General features: G+C 42.2%; 1 protein-coding gene across 9 annotated transcripts in view; it reads right to left on the reverse strand.

Annotated features, from left to right (window-relative positions):
* cep112 (centrosomal protein 112) overlaps positions 1-17,393 on the reverse strand; it is a 103,570-nt gene that overhangs the window by 43,705 nt on the left and 42,472 nt on the right. For 8 of the 9 annotated variants that reach the window (XR_005073032.1, XM_037090037.1, XM_037090035.1 and 5 more), the window contains 3 exons: positions 15,855-15,990; positions 12,740-12,847; positions 7,015-7,197 (listed from right to left, as the gene is read on the reverse strand). Coding sequence is in view for 8 of the 9 variants with exons in the window: in XM_037090037.1 (XP_036945932.1) it covers positions 7,015-7,197; positions 12,740-12,847; positions 15,855-15,990 (427 nt within the window). In the remaining variant the exon portion in view is untranslated. Of the gene's footprint in view, positions 1-5,209; positions 5,588-7,014; positions 7,198-12,739; positions 12,848-15,854; positions 15,991-17,393 lie in introns of those variants that run through there. The other variant, XM_037090040.1, reaches the window with a different exon arrangement.

The following is a 17,393-nucleotide window of genomic DNA, read 5'->3' on the forward strand; positions in this document are numbered from 1 at the left end:
CTGAAGTCTTTTTTAGCGGGCACTGGGGAGAATCAAAGAGACTTCAAAGGAGTGTCAGAAAAACAGGCAGATGCTGTGGCTCTGTGTTAACCCCCCCCTCCCCATCCCCCCCACCCTGGCACACACAGACAGATCCACTTGCGCACATGCACGCACGCACAAACACACACACATGGTTGTGCTGTCACACATAAAATGGCATGCGGCACTCAGAGAGAGAATATGAGGTAAAAAAAAAAACAAAAAAAAAAACAAACATGCGCAATCCTCCACGACCCGCTCTCCTGTCTCTCAACATTACCAGTCTCTCTGCTCTCTTCAAGGGCGAGCAGCTATTAGATCTGAGCCCAGAAGAGTCTTTAATGTATAATTCTCCCTTAACAAATGTGGATGATCTCTCTTCCAAAAAAGAAGTATTTTAATAAGTTAGAGTATAATCTACCAGAACAGAGGCATTGGCAATGACACTTCAGAAACTTCAGAGGCCAAAAGTGCATGTTTCCTTTGGCAGTAAGTGAAGCGCAACGTGTTAGCATGCTGATGTGGAGCTTTGTGACGAAGCAGCTCACAGCGACAATGGGAGGGTGTCAAATGAAAACGTGTTGGGTCAAATGGTGTCAGCTAAGAAGACAAAAGACTGGCAGGACAGAGGGAGAGTTGAAAAGGATGGCACGCTGGTAAAAGGACTGTATCCATATGAGAAAATTGATATCAAGTGTAGGCTGAGGAGGTTCTGATAACATTCTAACCCTTGAACTACTGTACTTGCACTGTATTAATGTAGCAATACAATTCTTAGGCGGCAATCTGTATGGAGTGAAAAGCATGAATGTCCTGGTAATTTTGCCATTAATCGTTTAATCATTCCCTCTATAACATGTCAAACAGTTTGAAAAAATGCTCATCCCAATTTCCAAGAGCCCAAAGTGATGTCCCCAAATTGCTTCTTGTGTCCAACCAACAGTCCAAACCCAAAACTCCCCAACTGCTGTTTATTTTTGCTTGTAAAATGACAGAAACAAGGAATCCAAAGTTCAAATTATTAGCATTTGATTTTCTTTTTGATCGACATAAAACTAAAAAATAATATCTTTAACATAGCCTTAATTGATACCGCTAGTAAGCTTAAATATTTGTAAAAATGTAATAAAATAATAAGACAGCAATGCGTCCTCCCATCAAAAAAGTACTACATTAAGGTTATGTAACTCAGAAGCAGATATTATGACTTTGCACATGTTTAACTAATAACATTTGTGATAGGTGTATTCCATGTAGGAATGTCAGTGCCAGGGCCCTGGTGTTTTGCATGCTGGCTTACTGAAATAGCTCATGGGCACACCTAAATGGAACGGAGCCATAATTAATCATATTAGTTACACCTGTGCTTTTCCTGCTTTTCTGCTAATTCAAATGGCTGCTGTGTGAATAGTTTGCATTAGTATGACAACTGGAACATGACTGTTTACCTGGGCTGTAAACCTGACATATGTCTAGACTTTTCACAGACTTTAAGTTCTGAATTTTGAAGAAATGTGTTGACATTTTGTGAAATATGATTATTTCCACGCTCAGGTCTGTGTCACTATGAAGCTTAGTTTGTAATATGATGTGTTAATTAGTGAGCTTGAGGGGTGTTGGTAGGCAGAGCATTGGCTAGCTGTTTCCCCCGCTTCCAGTGTTTATGCTAAGCTAATCAACACCTACCTCTAGCTTCATTGTTAAAATTGTAAAATGTAAGGGGCAGAAAATATGGGCAAGCATACAACCAGATTAGCTGCTTATTGCTGATAACTGTAGCTGTTGTTAGCTAGTTAGCACAGATAGCAGTGCAGCTAGTGATCGTATTAGCTGATTCAAGGTTGGAAGCTTGAGGCACCGGCTAAGTATTGGTGTTTATCCTGCTAGCACAGTAGCTTTGGACCACAAGAAGGAGGAGGGTTTTGGGCCAGGAGCTGGTTAACATGCTTCTAACAAGACTTCTTTGTCAAAATGTCAAACTTTTCCTTCTTCTGATAACTGGAGTTCATTTTTCAATGTTTTAAACTACATATTGCAACTTTAAAGCAAAGAAAAGTTATCTCATGTAAATCTCTGCAATATTGTATTTATTACACATATTTCTTCATGATCTGTTCACTGCCTTTCACTTTCACTGTTTTATTTATGTAGCCCGCTGGACAACTCTAACCACTTGTCTCACTTGCTTTGACTTCATTATGTAAACTCTTGTTGTTACATCTAAAAGAACCCATCCCTTTATCTAATAATCTTAACATTATTGATGTGTAACACATAATTAATGATTATAATATTTTTTTACAAACTGCAGAGACATGCTGATTAACAAAATATGAGATACATTTTTTTTATTTGACTGAGCAGACAGAAATGCTGTTAAGAAAGCACAGTGTTTGTTTGTGCCAAAGTACAGTGTGCGTGCCATAAAATGTGACTATATCTTTAATTACAGTATACTTTGTGAACAATGAACTGATATTGTTCCAAAATTGACAAATAATGCAAAAACTGATTATATCTTACTCAAAAGATAATAGACTAGTGCTAAGAATGTGATGTATTACACTATTAATGCATTATTCACTGAGCTTTGCAAAAAAAAAAAAAAAAAAACTGTAGGTAAGAGTATAACAATGCATATTTTACTGTCAAATACATTTTCAGCTGGTGATGTATGCACAAACTAAATTGCTTCCTGGTTTGAAAGAGATCATGTTGTAACACTCGACACATCACAGAGTGTCAGCACTCGTCTGATGAGTCTGACGTAAACACTGAGGTGTGGTTGAGAAAATGTGATGAAGTCATTTAAAGACCTATAAACACATTGACAACACTGAGTAACAAGACAAGATCAACTTGACGATACCACATAGCAGGGACCAGTCATTTGGTAAATGACAATACACAAGTACTGAGCCAATCAATGTGCACACTGGTCTAGCTGTCTCCCTTGCTCTCTTCATCAGACTCTCAGCTTTGACTTCATCTGTCATCACCCTCTTCATTTGACTCCTAATCCTGTACTTAAGATTGAAATGCTTTGAAAATTTTGACAGCATCATTATTTAGTCCATCACGGCCCAGGAGAAAGACCTCACAGGACTCTCACTCTCTCCCATGCTGTTTGAAGTCCAGATGGCGTGTACGTTCCTTTAAAAAAGACATAATTATTCAGGAAAATAATACCCATAAAATGAGTTTTGAGGAGGAGCTGGTTGAGAAAAAATATAAATGATGGGGTTTTGCATAGAACAAACAATTCTTGTTGTTTTCAAAAAAACAAGGCTTCAAATTAATTTATAATGCTGGCCCTAGTTTTTTGAAGGCAAACTCTTACTAATGTTTAATAACTACAAAGCCTCACAGACACAAAATAGAGCATATTAAGAGCAATGGCATCAGTGAACAATATTAAATCCTTTCATTGTATAATACAGTGAATCTTAACATTCTTCAAAAATGCTCATTAGAATAAGAAAGAATAATTTTGTAGGTGAATATAAAATAAAGAAATGCTGCAAAAGTTTGTAGACAAGTTAAAAAAGGGAGAAATTATGACGCACAAAATTATGGATAAACAAATACCACATATTTCACAACATCTCTAGAACAGAGGCAAAAAAGAAAGGCCAATAAGTCAGGATTTTGGCAAAACAGTCTACAAAACCCCTTCGTCCTCTGGGGGGCATTGATCAGCTAACACAACGACACGGCACTGGCTGCGTCTAACCAGCAAGCCATTTCATCATCCTGGACAGGCAGCCAACTGAAAAAGCCTTTCCTTTCACACTTTGGTGTTTTTCAAAAAAACTGTTTAAGAAATAGCTTATTCTTTTAAAAGAAACATTCAGGTCCACAAGGCTTTGAGTTAATCCCCTGAGTCGCTGGGATGCCAACTACACAGCAGGCCTCGAATCCAGCAGCTTAATTCTAATTCTTTCATTAAAGATATCACAGCAAATGAAAACCAAAGATAACTTAAAGTGTGAATGTTGACAAATGTTGAACGATGCAGTCATCTTGAACATGAGAGAAGCCCCATGTACACAGCGGAAGGGTCATATATTCTTTGTAACTAGAGATGCAATGATTGTGAAATTCTGGGCCAATACAGACGTTTAAAATAACAATTTGGCTAAAATCTGATGCCAAAACTTGTTTTTTTTATTTTCAGGGAAACAAAGAAATATTTAGCCCATCATTACACTATCTCTGACTATCTCTACCAACATCTAAAAAAATAATAATATTTTTTTTTAATAACAGTTTCAAAAGAATTTATTGCTTTATAGCTAATACAAGTTAAGAATATTTCTGTCCTTACAAAGACGCAGAGAGTCCGTAGCTCATGTAAGTGCCAGGTATCTTACAATACCAATGTTTAGCCAATACATCACTCCATTTCCTTTTATAACGTGTAGTGGAAACATGATGGGTGAAGCCAGAGTTTCTTGGATAACAAACTCTGCCGGGTTTAGGACAATGTGTCCCTGTGTGAGTTTTTATTAGCTCTTCACTCCAGACGCTGCTACGACTCATTGGCTCTCCTTCTCAAACACAAGGCAGAAGTCAGGAATGCTTATTCGTCCCACCACATCAAGGGGATGAGTGGGTATTACTCATCCTATGAGTGTGTGGCTGACATTTACTGTTCCCTTGGCCAACTTCCGAGCTGCAACCATCACCGTCCTTCCACTGATTTGAGTAGGACTGAAAGAAAGTGTGAGCCGGAGACAGGCAGAAATAATGAGGCCTGGGTTCAATTGCCACAGCAGGTTTTGGGTTTTTTTGTGCCTGTAACATATCACTCGATGATAATATCTTTGTCTGCCTGACCCATGTGGTGGGAGTGTGTTGTTTCATAGGGTGGGAAAAAAAAGAGACCCTACATAGCACAAGAGAACTGTGAGAGTAAAAGAAGCTGTACAGGTCATGCTCTGTTATCTGTCAGCATCAACAAAATGCTGTTTTTTCAAACTCAATTAAGACATTCACAACTTTACTCAGATCTGTGTGAGGCGTTTAGAAAGGCTGCCGGTGAGGGCCACAGTGCTATCAGTGTGACAGAGCTCTCAGGGGTAAACAACTTTGGTAATGCAGAAGTGTTTAATAATAAGTGGTGTTGCTCAGTGCAAAAAATCTCATGTTTAATACATGTCTGCTGCTAGTGTGCCAGCTCCTTGTCATTTCAACAGCACATCCATGGAGCAGTGCTCACACAGGAAGTCAAACCAGCTCACATCCCGAGCAGTTTCACAAACCTCACATTCCAGTCCTCCATCTTTCCAAGGCCTGTGAAAAATCTTGTTTTCTGCTGCTTTAACGTCTGACATTAGGCGGCAGGCGTCTGATCTCTGCTCAAAATGCTGCACGAGCAAACAGGAACTGAGAATACCAGATGAGTGCCGGGGAAGTTTGTCTTCTGTCACGTCCTGTGAAGCTTAAGATTTGTCAAACGACGCGTCATTTTGACATGCGGAGGACGACATTTTATCAGCAGATGTGTCCTGTTGTGACGGCATCTCCAGAAAACAAAAAAACAAAGTAGCTGGTGCCATCGGTGCTGTGAAAGGCATTTACCAAAAACATGATTCAAGGGACCAAGAGGTGTCAAGAGGACACAAGACTTCTCCCACACGCTACACAAATTCTAGCTTTTTAAAGACATCTTAGACTCATGGCGGTCTTTACATTATTGCCTCAATGTTACACACAGGTTACAAAGACAAACCTTAACAAAAAAATAAACACATAAGACAAAATGACTCATAAGTCTGTGAATATTGTTGCATGTTAAAAGAAAAATAGGCTTTCACCTGTGCTACAGTGTAAGTAAACACAGTTTAAAAGATGCAAATCAAATGTTTTTATTTGTGATAAATGTAAATTATTTCTTAAATGCCCCTAGTCAAAAATGGCAATTAGCGACAGCAAACTGAAGCATAAAATAGTTTCCGTTGAGTGCGATTCGTTCACCATACACTCGGCGGCTCGCGTAATATTTGCACACCTTTGGTGTGAGCATATTTTGTTCACAAATACCACATATGTCTTGTTAGATCCCTATCTACAGCTGACGGCCAAACAAAATTCTCTGCATGCTGACAATGTCCATTTCATCAGGAAGCCTGAAGAGTCAAACACATCCCCAGCTGGAGGCTGGTTTGTCAAATGGCTTCCCACAGAGCTCCAAGCTAGCACAGGCTGGAGAGTCGAAGACGGAGCGAGGGGTATGAGATGAAGACCTGCCGCTGTTTTGGCTAAATTCTCACAGAATAGCCTGTCAGTGTCAGGGATAACCATTAAGACAGACCCAAACGTCATACACTCATTGTGGTAGTCAATGCTGAAATTATAATAACCAGCGTTTTCCGGAGGGAGATGGCTGCCTGCGGTGAGAGGAGAATGCCATGCAGAGATACACTTCGCTGGGAGTACAGGGCGCTTGACGCTGGTCCGCCACCGTACAGCGGCAAATAAAAGAAAAATCCAACCCAGGGTTCTCAAATAAAAGCTTGGCGCTCAACAGAACAGATTTCTTCTCCTTCATCTGGCTACCTGTGGTTTCTGGATTTCAAGTCTTTACACTTCTATCGCGAACCCCTGCTGCGATTAAGAAATGATTTTAAAAAACATCAGAATAATGTTAGAAGTTAGGGCGGCAGGATTTTTTTGCTTCGTTTGTGCCGTTAAAAAAAAAAACAACTTATTTTGCACGCCGCTGTTTTTAGCCAAATAAAGTTTGTTTTTATTCAAACAGAAAATAATTAAATTCTCACAGACGCTCGCACCAAATATAGCGCCATCTATGACATTATTCAAACCCAAAATCATTATCTGTATTTTTTTGAGTAAAAAAGTGTCTTAACCCGCTGTGCTTTTGAAACCACAGGAAAACGTCAATGGGCAAAATACAAAATGGTTGTCCACGGGAGAGCAGTGGGTCGGCGTGTGTGTGTATGGAAACATGGATCAGTGGAGACCCCCTACCTGGGCATCGCGCTTCCTCCACTCCTGGGTGTGCTGTTGGTGCTGTTGCAAGGCGGCCCTGGCCTGCCTCTCCAGGCTGCTCACCTCCCGCTGGTGCTCCTGGACCAGGCTGTCCTTTTCCGCGCTGTGCTGCTGCTGTAGCCGCGTCCTCTCCTGCTCGTGCTGCATGCGCTGCTCAGCCATCTGATTGGACAAGCAGGCAAAGAGAGACTTCATCAGCCAACACACACTCAGAGCAACCCTGTCGTCATGACAACTTGTCCATCCACCGATCCATTCAACCTTTCTTCGTCCCACTCCTACCCATGTGCCCAACCAAACTGCGCCGAAATTGTTAGGAAGGAGGGGGAAAAAAAAAAATAAATAAAAAACGAAAAAAGTTTCACCGCTTCTTGCTATTGTCAGAAGACGACATGATGTGAGGTGTTTACATCTGGCTTGCTCCCCCGCCCTCCCGCCAATTGTACAGACTGGCCCTGAATGTCCCACTTCTCTCGTTCTCCGAATCTGTCCCCCTATTCTGCGATCGGCATATGAAAGAGCGGTTAGTTTGGGCTATGCATGCAAGCTGGTAGGGGTTAGCCATCTGGCTGCAGTAACTACCCGATGCCCCATGCTATGCGCCTGACAGCATGCGAAAATCGGCTTAGGCATTGAATATGATGATCGCTCCAAAACCAAATCAGAGCACAAAACTGGAGACTAAGGCGAGGACAGGAGAAACTTTGAGGACAACAGAGAGGACGCTGAGTGATTGATGATGCTGCGTTTAACTGTTATTATACTCTCAGGATGAATGTAACCAATTGCAAATCCTTAATTCCATTTAATACTCAATATTTTCACAATTAATGGAATTATGCCCAACAACAAGCATTGGCTGAAGTCATAAGTGATTATGCTGCCAATGAACGATATTTGAAGTTGGAGTATACAAAGGACCTGAATGCACCAATCAGCAGGAGTACTTGGTTACGGTAAACATCAACAGACTTCAGTCTTGCTTGCGATACAACCAGCTACTCACAATACAGTAGAGGATAATAAAGCAGGTTTAATGGGACAGACACCCCAAATTTTTCAGGCTTAATCATCCTGTCATCTGAAGCAAGTCTGTATCCCAGCACGACCATGAGCAGAGTCACCTGCTGAGAGGTGAGCCTGCCAGTGGAGCCCCCAGCCCCAAACCTCCGAGCCATTCCCAGGCTCTGTTCCATTCCCACTCCCCCATGGCGGGGGGACCAGTGACCCCCACACCATCCCGCCGAGCAGCCCCAGCCGGAGCCTTGAAAGGACAGCAGGGGCCTGGGGCCCATTTGCCTCCCTGCTTTGAAGCTAATCCCCTGCACATTGTGCTTGACGGCACCCTACCTGGCCTGCCAGAGAAGCGGAGATCCACAGCCTCTATGCCTGGTGCCTGCTCTATCCACTGCCCTATCTTCGGTCGTTGCGTTCTATTCAGAGCAGGTGATGAATGAGGGGCTATCTACAGGAAGCCGGAATCCGTCCCCAGGACTGAGAGGAAGGCCACAATAGACACTTCATTTCGGCAGCCAAGAATTTACCCTTCAGCTTTTGGGGGAGTTTTGCCAAATGCCTTGTGAAAAAGGCGAAGGGAGAAATTATAGCTGGATGAAAATGTATTTCATCTCTGTGGCTCAGTTAATGGCATTGCAGGCACACATGCAAACACTACACCCTCAAGATACCTCACACGTGCCATTTTTCCAGGACATAACAGAACACCACGGAGCTCCATGAGACAAACACTACGCAGAGTGTGGGCAACATCTTCCACTGGTGATGCCCGTGTTGTCTACGGTAAATTCCACAGAAAGACAGATTTGCACCGCCTTCATTTTCCATTCAGAGACATAATGGGTACAAATCAGATCCACGCCAAGAGTACGTTGTCCCACAGGGGTAGTCAGATTCATACAGCAGCACAAGTTAGAGTTGACATATTGACAAACAGGCAACTGCTTCGAAGACTCCCCAGCTGGACATGCGAAACAGAAACTGGGGGAGGACATCGTGGCTTACTGTTCGCTCCTGTTTAGTATCTCGGGCCATGGGGGGTTTGGAGGAGAGAGGGGATCTGAGGTGAAACGAAAATGAAAAAATGGGCTCGATAGATCCATTGTGAGCAAAACAGCTACAGAAAAAGACGGAGAGGAGATGACAGAGAGCAGACCCAGCATGAGGCTGGTTGTGACATCACGTTGCGCCAGCGTGCAGCAGAGGATGCTGGGTGCTGCGGTTCTTAAAGGGACCGGCGTGGTGTTTATGAGGGAAGACTGAGTCGGTTATAGCACAGCTTGGTGCCACAGATACAGAGTGGGACGGGTGTTACTGCACAGCACGACTCCTGTCAGCCTAGGCTGACATGGTTGTGTGTGTGTACATTGCTCGCATTGAGACAGGACAGTGAGGTAATGGGCTTCTTTCAGCCCCAGGGGGTGAAATCTGAAATGTTTGGGAAAGAGGAGAGGGTGGAGGAGAGTAGAACAGAAGCCCTGTCTGGGCTCAGCAGGGGAGGCTGGGGTGAGTGTGAGGGAGGGGAGGGAGAGATGGAAGAAGAAAGACAAACCCCTTGTTCCTCACTGTAGTGGCTGAACTGTAGATGGCCAGTGAGCGGCGCTGAGTATGCAAGTTCATATTCATGTGCGCACAGTGTGTCCACACATTTGCATGCCTTTAAACTTCAGTCCCTCATTATACATTGTCCCAGTCTAACATCTGAAGAGGGTGGCTGTTGAGATTTTCCCTTAACACTTAAGATCACAACTCCAAACCCGCCATTTGACCTCTACTACATCACTTCGATGTCAAGAGGCAGGGCTTTGTCGGGACACTGTGACGTCCAGCTGCCAGGGAGGGTCAGCTGGAAAACAACTCCTTCATACATAGTCCCCTTTTTCAAGTCTCACTGAAGTTGCCCTTGGGCGAATGCTCTTTTGTCAGCATCTGAATGGACAAACTTGACCCCCGCAAACTTGTGACACCAGTCACACACGCATGCCGGCACGCAAAGTATTTGTGATCTCCCTTGGGTTTGCGTTTAAACACAGAATAGAAAATGTAAAACGGCACAGTAACTCATGAATAATACAGACAGATCTCCCCTATTTTTTTCACCCTCCACCCTTCTAAACGTGTAGCTAATGTCACCAGTGCTCATATCAACATGATCGCGAAGACAGGCCCTTCGTCTTTATGTGTTTTAATCTTCAAGACAAAAGCCTTCCTGATGTGCTGCAAACCCTATGTAGTTCGCATCATCTGTCAACTGCACCCCCCACTCTCTGTAGCAGCAGATCATAATCGTCACTTGAATATTTTCTGCATTGCTTTGATTACCTACCTGTTTTTCACAGGAGTTGGAACTGATGATTCCTCAGAACAATATACTGTCGTTGGAACTCGAAACACTGATAAATTCTTACAGTTACTGGATAATTAAAGGGGGATGAAAATGTCTTTTGGATACACATACAACATGTTTAACGGTTTAAACAACACAGTTTGCTTTCTATGTAATACGCCCTTCCAGCAAAAATTTTAAAAAAGTGCATTTCCCACTTTCTCTAGTTAAACTGCCCAGTTTTCTGGTTGATATTTTTTTCCCTTAATATAATGAATGATATAATGAATAATATAATGAAATCAGATTTTGTGCCATGAACGTCATTATAATTACCAACTAAAGTGTTCAGCCACGGAGCAAATCAATAACCATTTCTCTACTTCTTGGAAATAACACTGGCCTTTAATCCTCCACTTATCACCATCTACAGCAAATTAAACGCAGTGTAAACTTCATCTGGCCTGGAAAAGAGTGTTAGCATGCTTATTAATCATCAGGTTGAGTCATGCATCATGCTGTTGGATACAGACGGGAAATGGATGTATAAATGTTACACCAAATACAGTAGTGCTGTACACTCTTTTCTCTAAAGAAGGAAATAAAGTTGTAGTTTGTAGAATATGGGCAGGATTTGAAGGTATCATCAGAATAATCCACAACTGCCACAGTACTTTTTGCTTGCATTACAGCTATCTCAACATGGTTTCGTTAGCTGTGGAGCCACTGGCCCTAGAGAACCCTTAGCATGCCAACTACAGTAGACATCTCTTACAGTACATACACGTCTTTGACATGTTGTCAACAATGCTGTTTCTTCACACTCTGTTAGTTTATTTATTCAATGTTTTAAATTAAAATTCTGGTCAGATCTTAGACACTGCTTGAGATACTTGTTATTTCATGGCAATCCAGGGATATATGAATGCAAATTTATCTTATTGCATGGTCCAATTAGGTGCCATGCAGGGCAGGTAATATTCAAACACATTGTTTAAGTTTGCCTGTGAGTGCCCTGCCTCCAACAATGAGGCTGGCTGCCTCTGATAATATCCATTTCTGTGGTTAATTGAATCCGATGCTGTATAAGAGTTGTCTTCCTATCAGCAGGCCAGATTTCAGTGAGTTGTAAAAATGGTTTCTAGACGCCTAATCGAAGAAGAGTGAGAGAGATGGAATGATAATGGGGCAGTGTGTCTGCTTTGCAGATTGCATTAGTTTTCATTTGGCAACGTTTTACATATTTATTGAGCTGCAATCCGACCTTAATCTAAAGCGTGTCCCCTATCATGGGAAATTAATCATGTGGAACAGATGGGGAGGAATAACAAGACTATTCCAAATGGGTGTCAGCCCTGTTGGCTGGCTCCAGCGGGGCCAAGTGTTCACTGATAATGGAGAAAAGATAACAATGTGATGATGATGGAGGCGAGAGGAGATGTTTTCTCCTGGCTACATCATGAGCAATGAAAATTTGTGCAGATACAGGTAGACTACATAAAGTGCATAGAGTTAGAAGTTGTTCACATTTGGTATCAATATGCATTCTGAGTGATTCAATCATGAGTGGACAGCTTTAAGTCCGAAGGTTTACACCTGGCATTAACATGCATCTCCACGTGTGTCTCAAGCGACCACTTGTAATCGTCTCTTAATTCCACGCTCTATATGCAAATACATCACTGGAACAAATGGATACAACACACAAAAATGGCTTCAAGTAAAATGCTTACAGAACAGAATAGTTAAGAATGTGTTCTAAACTGTATTTCACACATTTTTTAAATTTCTCATAACTGAGTAGCGAATCACAAAATCATTAGATTTTTTTTACGAGAGTCTAGGAACTTTCTCCACAGGTGTTAAAGAAGTAGCCAGTATTGCTTACTGTTTACTGTGTTTGTATAAATCATCAATAAAATGTTGTCTTCTTCATTATCAGTTTAAACAGCATGTTCCAACAGCTGTTGGGAGGTAAGACGCACCTTAGTACTTACTTTGGTCCAGCAGTGTTGCAACAAACTGACAATATAATGCTGAATTTTACAGGAAGGCAAGAATGATTTTGAGTTTACTGTAGCTGTTCTTTAAAGTTTGTTAAGTTTCATGTCACGCAACAACTCTTAAAATCTGGGAGTCTGGGGATCTTGGTGACTATTTCAGTAGTTAGTTGAAGCAGACAGTGTTTTCATAAATATATGCTGCTTACATAGGGTGCGGATGTAAGCTGCATCCAAATGTGATGCGAGTGCCTTGATCTCAAAGCATCTTGGGGGTGTTCACACCGGTACTTAGTGATAAGATCGCTCAGGACACATGTTGATACCAGGCCTGAACAGCCGATTACACACTCATACAGACCTGCTGCTCGTATTTCTGTCCGAGTCCCTCGAGCTGCTGGGAAAACTCTTTGGCCTGGTTCTGCCTGAGGGACTTGGAGCGGATCAGATCCTCCTCTACCTTCTCCATCTTGAGGCAACAGAGGATAAAACAAAACAAAAGTTTAATAATATCTGGAAAATCTGGAATACATCAATGTTGCTGAAAACCCACACGCAGCGTTCAACTTAAGATCTCGTACTTCAGAAGACTGGACATAAATTTCTGCTCAGTATTTTTGCCATTAGTTCTGGTCGGTGCATGCATAATCTCAACCTAAGTGCAACAAATGTTATACATGCAATTTGCAACATTACACGCTGCTAAAACATTTTCCTTTTAATCTTAAATTAATTAATTGCCAGCGGGAAGAAATATTGTATGTTCATCATATTATGTGAGATCTCATTGTAATGTTAGTGTTATAAATCACATCAGTATATTAACCTATTCATCAAAGTATTATATTATAATTAACATTAAATATGTAATACCTGGGGTTCATATCAGGTGCAAGAAAATCAGTGCAACTCAAGTGTTAGAAACATAGTTAAGATTAAGACAGTCACAGGTCATCTTTGAGGAGTTTTTCTGAAATAAGGGGATTTGACAATATTTACTTTATTTATCTTCACTCAACTTCCTTGCAGCCTTGTACTTTTCCTATTTTCTGTTCAGGTGACGATAATCAAAACAATTGGAAATGTAATTTACTGGAACGCCTCTGTATCTGGGCTATGCTGTGTGTTAACGCTCAGGAAATGCTAAATGTGTTTTGATTAATCCATTTAAAATGCTGAAGCCTCCTTTGAACTGTGCACGCAGCAGAGATTTCATTCCGTATGGTGCGCATTTTTTTTTTCCCGAACCAAAATAGGGCAGACTCCTTCCTTTAAGTGCAGCCTAAAAGTGGGATGCTGATTTTAAAAACGAGAGAAAGACAGAGAGAGGAAGAGAGCGATGCAGATAATCCATTTAGATATAACACCATCCGCAGACGTAGAGAGAGGGAGAAGATGACAGAGGGGAAGGATGGAAGGATAGAGAAAAAAAAGATGAAAATATATATATATATATAAAAACTTCTTTTGAAGTACTTTCTGCAACATTAAAGCCTTAGCAGGAGGACGTGATGGAGCGATGCAGATGCGGGTTGGGGAGAGGGAAAGAGGGAGAGAGGATGACAGGGATGCAGAGGAGACTGCTCCCTCTCTCTTGTGGCTTTGATGTGGGCTGAGGATAAAGTCAGATTGGAGATTGGGATGCCAGGGGCTCAATGGGAAAAGAAGGAACGGGCATGGGGCGGAAGGATGAGAACGGGAGAGAAGAGTGGGAGGAAGAAGAGGGAAAATACGGCAACACAGACAATTTTCCAAGCACCTAGTAAAAAAGACATCACTTCCCGCCCGGGTTATAAAAGGAAAAAAAAAAAAAGAAAAAACACAACACATGTAGCCTTGATTCAAGCAGGCGCACTGAACACTAACCAAAGTTCTGTGTGCGCTGGTACAAAAATGAAACAGCAGTCAGTGTTGCACCTCCAATCCACCCCCCAAAAAAACAGCTACTTTTCTGGTAGATGGTGTGCATCGCCTAAGGGTCCAAGTGTCTTGAAACAATTTTTTTTTTGCACATGGCATCTTGAAAGGACATCTCAGTCGTTTGGGTTCAGATGCAAGCGGCACAATTTAGCTCTTTTGTAAATGCGAAAAACATTTCTTTTTTTTTTTTTTTTAAATTCAGTCTGAGGGAACAGAGGTTGCTCTGCGTGCCCACCCGTGCATAAATTTGACTCCCACACAAACTCTCTCGCTTCCTTACACTACACGTGTCACTCCGATTAGCCGAAAAACTTCACCAATCAGCGACTAAAACGTGCTAATCTCACTGAACACGCAGCCTTTTGAAACACTCAGGACCACACTCAGTGTTTCCCCGTCAATAGGGCACACACACACACATTAGAGCCACAAATGCTTAACAAAAACGCCTATAGCCAAACTGACTTGTAAGACAGCGTCAGAAGTTTACATCGATCGAAGAATACTCCCAACAAGCAGCAGCCCAAGCAGTGCCGAGCGCTGATCGCGAGGCTGGCTTCACGTACTAATTAGTCTAGCTGCTTACTGCGCTTGAATCGAGCCTGTTCTCGCTCAAAAAGCCCAACCATCCCACGTCACGCCCACTGAGAGGAAGCAAGGTCAACGCGTGGTAGCAGTGAGACGAATGCACCTGTTTAATGAGCATTGTAGATCATTTCATTCATTTGGAACGACTTAATGAGTGAACATGGCCTCGGGATGATGATGTTCTCGGTTCTCACTTATAGATTTTTCGGCATACGGAGCAGCTGAGGGGGAAGCGATGGGAAGGACAGAGACAGATAGAGAAAGACATACGGAGGAATTCAAGCGCAGCCAGTGTGGCGCCATGTTGCATCTGTGGTCAGGCTGTGTCTGAGTATGTGTGTTTACATTGTCCTTGCTGCTGCGTGTCAACCAGCTCACTATTTTTGTGGTAAAGCACACATGCAAGAGGGTAAAAGTGTGTCTGTGTAAATGCACACAGTGCATGCATGACTATCAGAATGCACAGTATGTAGGGATGCACAGTGCTGGAATTTTGCTGATATCTGACATTTTTCTACTCATTTTGGCCGATTGCAGATACTTGCACATTTTTTTTAATTCATATAACTGCAGAGAACATCACGTTTTCTCCTGTGGTGGATCGATTTAAGCATTTTGCACTTCTAATTTTTGATCAGCCAGAGACAACTACACCATCTTTGGTCGATGAACTAGTGGACAATCTGCTCTCGCTCTTCCACCTCTGTCTCCTGTTTGTTTTGTAAAAAACCTGTATCTTCTGGTTTTGATCGGCTGGCTCACCCGCCCTTATGACGATGGATTTGCGGGTGAAAGAAATCCAAAATGCAAGGAGACTTTATAAAACGTAGTACTCATGAAGAAATTGGATGACACTGTAGAGAACAGGTGGCCATGGATACCGCTTTCTGTCAACAATGCACCGTACATTCGTTGCCACATTTTTATGCACATATGTGTGTATGTGAGTGTGTTTGTGTGTACCAGACCTGGAGTTTCATGTCAGCATAGGTCCTCTCAGAGCTAAGCTCCACCTGTTTCTTGAACTGCTCCAGTGCTGTATCTGCCTGCTGGATCTGCTGCCTTTGACTTTCCCTGGCTCTGTCCAGCTGGCTCTCCATCTCCCTTCAAATCAAACACACACAAAGAAATAAATATATGAAGCCATAGAAACGCATTATCCAGACCAGAAATCAAAAACTGAATTGTGACATTTTTAATTATTAAAAGGTTATGCGCTATTTTGACTGGAAATAAGAGAAATATACTTGATGGATGTAGAAACGTATCTCCAAGAAGGAGCTAAACACTGAGCCTGTTTTCTTCTATGTACCACAGTATAACTGAACAACCAAAAGACAATCTTTTCAGATCCTTTTCATATGGGCAGTTATTAATAGTTTGGAATTCTGAGGAAAAGTGGAATGAAACAATAATACTCAATTCTACTGCATTCATCAGCTGGAATACATTGGTGTGCATGTGTTTGTGTGCATCTCCACCCAGCTACACTCCTGCCATCGCTGGCAAATGTCAGGTCATGGAGTTGCAGGCTGAGCGGACTGACAGGCACACTAAGAGGGACAGCCTCATACTGAGTGCTGTCAGCGCCCAGCGGAGAGGCCCAGCCACAACATCACATCCAGCAATACCAAGCAGCTGTCAAGCCTCACCCACGGAGGGTGTGTGTGGGGACAGGAGTGAGTGTGTGTGTGTGCGGGCATGTGTCGGGCTGGATGGGAAGAGGGTAACGATAGAGACGGGAGTGAAGGAAGAGTGTGGAGGTGGTGTTTCTGTAAAACCACCTGAAAATCTGCACATTAAAATGTATGGTCATAGAGTGATCACATCCAAAATGCTGCACTGATAAGCATCAATACATTTCTGACAAATTAGATCGTAGTAGCTTCTTTTTTTCATAAATGATGAGCAAATTGCAGTCACACATAATGACGTGATTTGTTTTTGACTTGTACCCAGACTTGGCTATGACCAATCACGTCAACGTGTGCTCACTTTTCAATTGTACTCTTTTCTAGCAGCATTTGCACCACTATTACACTGTTGGTGACTTCTTTATCACAACCAGAGCCTTGTCAGTTGTCGGTACTGCTTATGTGCAACTCTCAACACAGATGAAAAAGGAGCAAGATGTGTCACTCTTCAGCAACTTCCGTTATCTGCTCCGGAAAATGAATGATGTGCCTAATTCCTAAATGTTAACTGTGGTGCTATCTTAAATGTTTCTGTCATGGAATTCCGTCGGTCCATCCAGGTGCTGTGTTTCCATTAGAGCTGTTTGGAGTTAGAGCTTTTTAAGACAAAAACCAGATATAAATGTTTTTTTTGGGGCTATGTGAGTGAGGTATAATAGAGCTGCTAACTGGCTGTATGTCTAACTCAGCTAACCAGCTAACAAAAAAAAAAAAGCGAAGCTCGAAGCTCTCTGCCTATCAGGAAACTTTGTATAAAACAAAAGTTATTTTTGCTGTACAACATGATCCGGTTTCACCAAAAGGGGCTGCATG

Source organism: Acanthopagrus latus, chromosome 23, assembly GCF_904848185.1.
Source record: "Acanthopagrus latus isolate v.2019 chromosome 23, fAcaLat1.1, whole genome shotgun sequence".
In the NCBI taxonomy this organism is placed as follows: Eukaryota; Metazoa; Chordata; class Actinopteri; order Spariformes; family Sparidae; genus Acanthopagrus; species Acanthopagrus latus.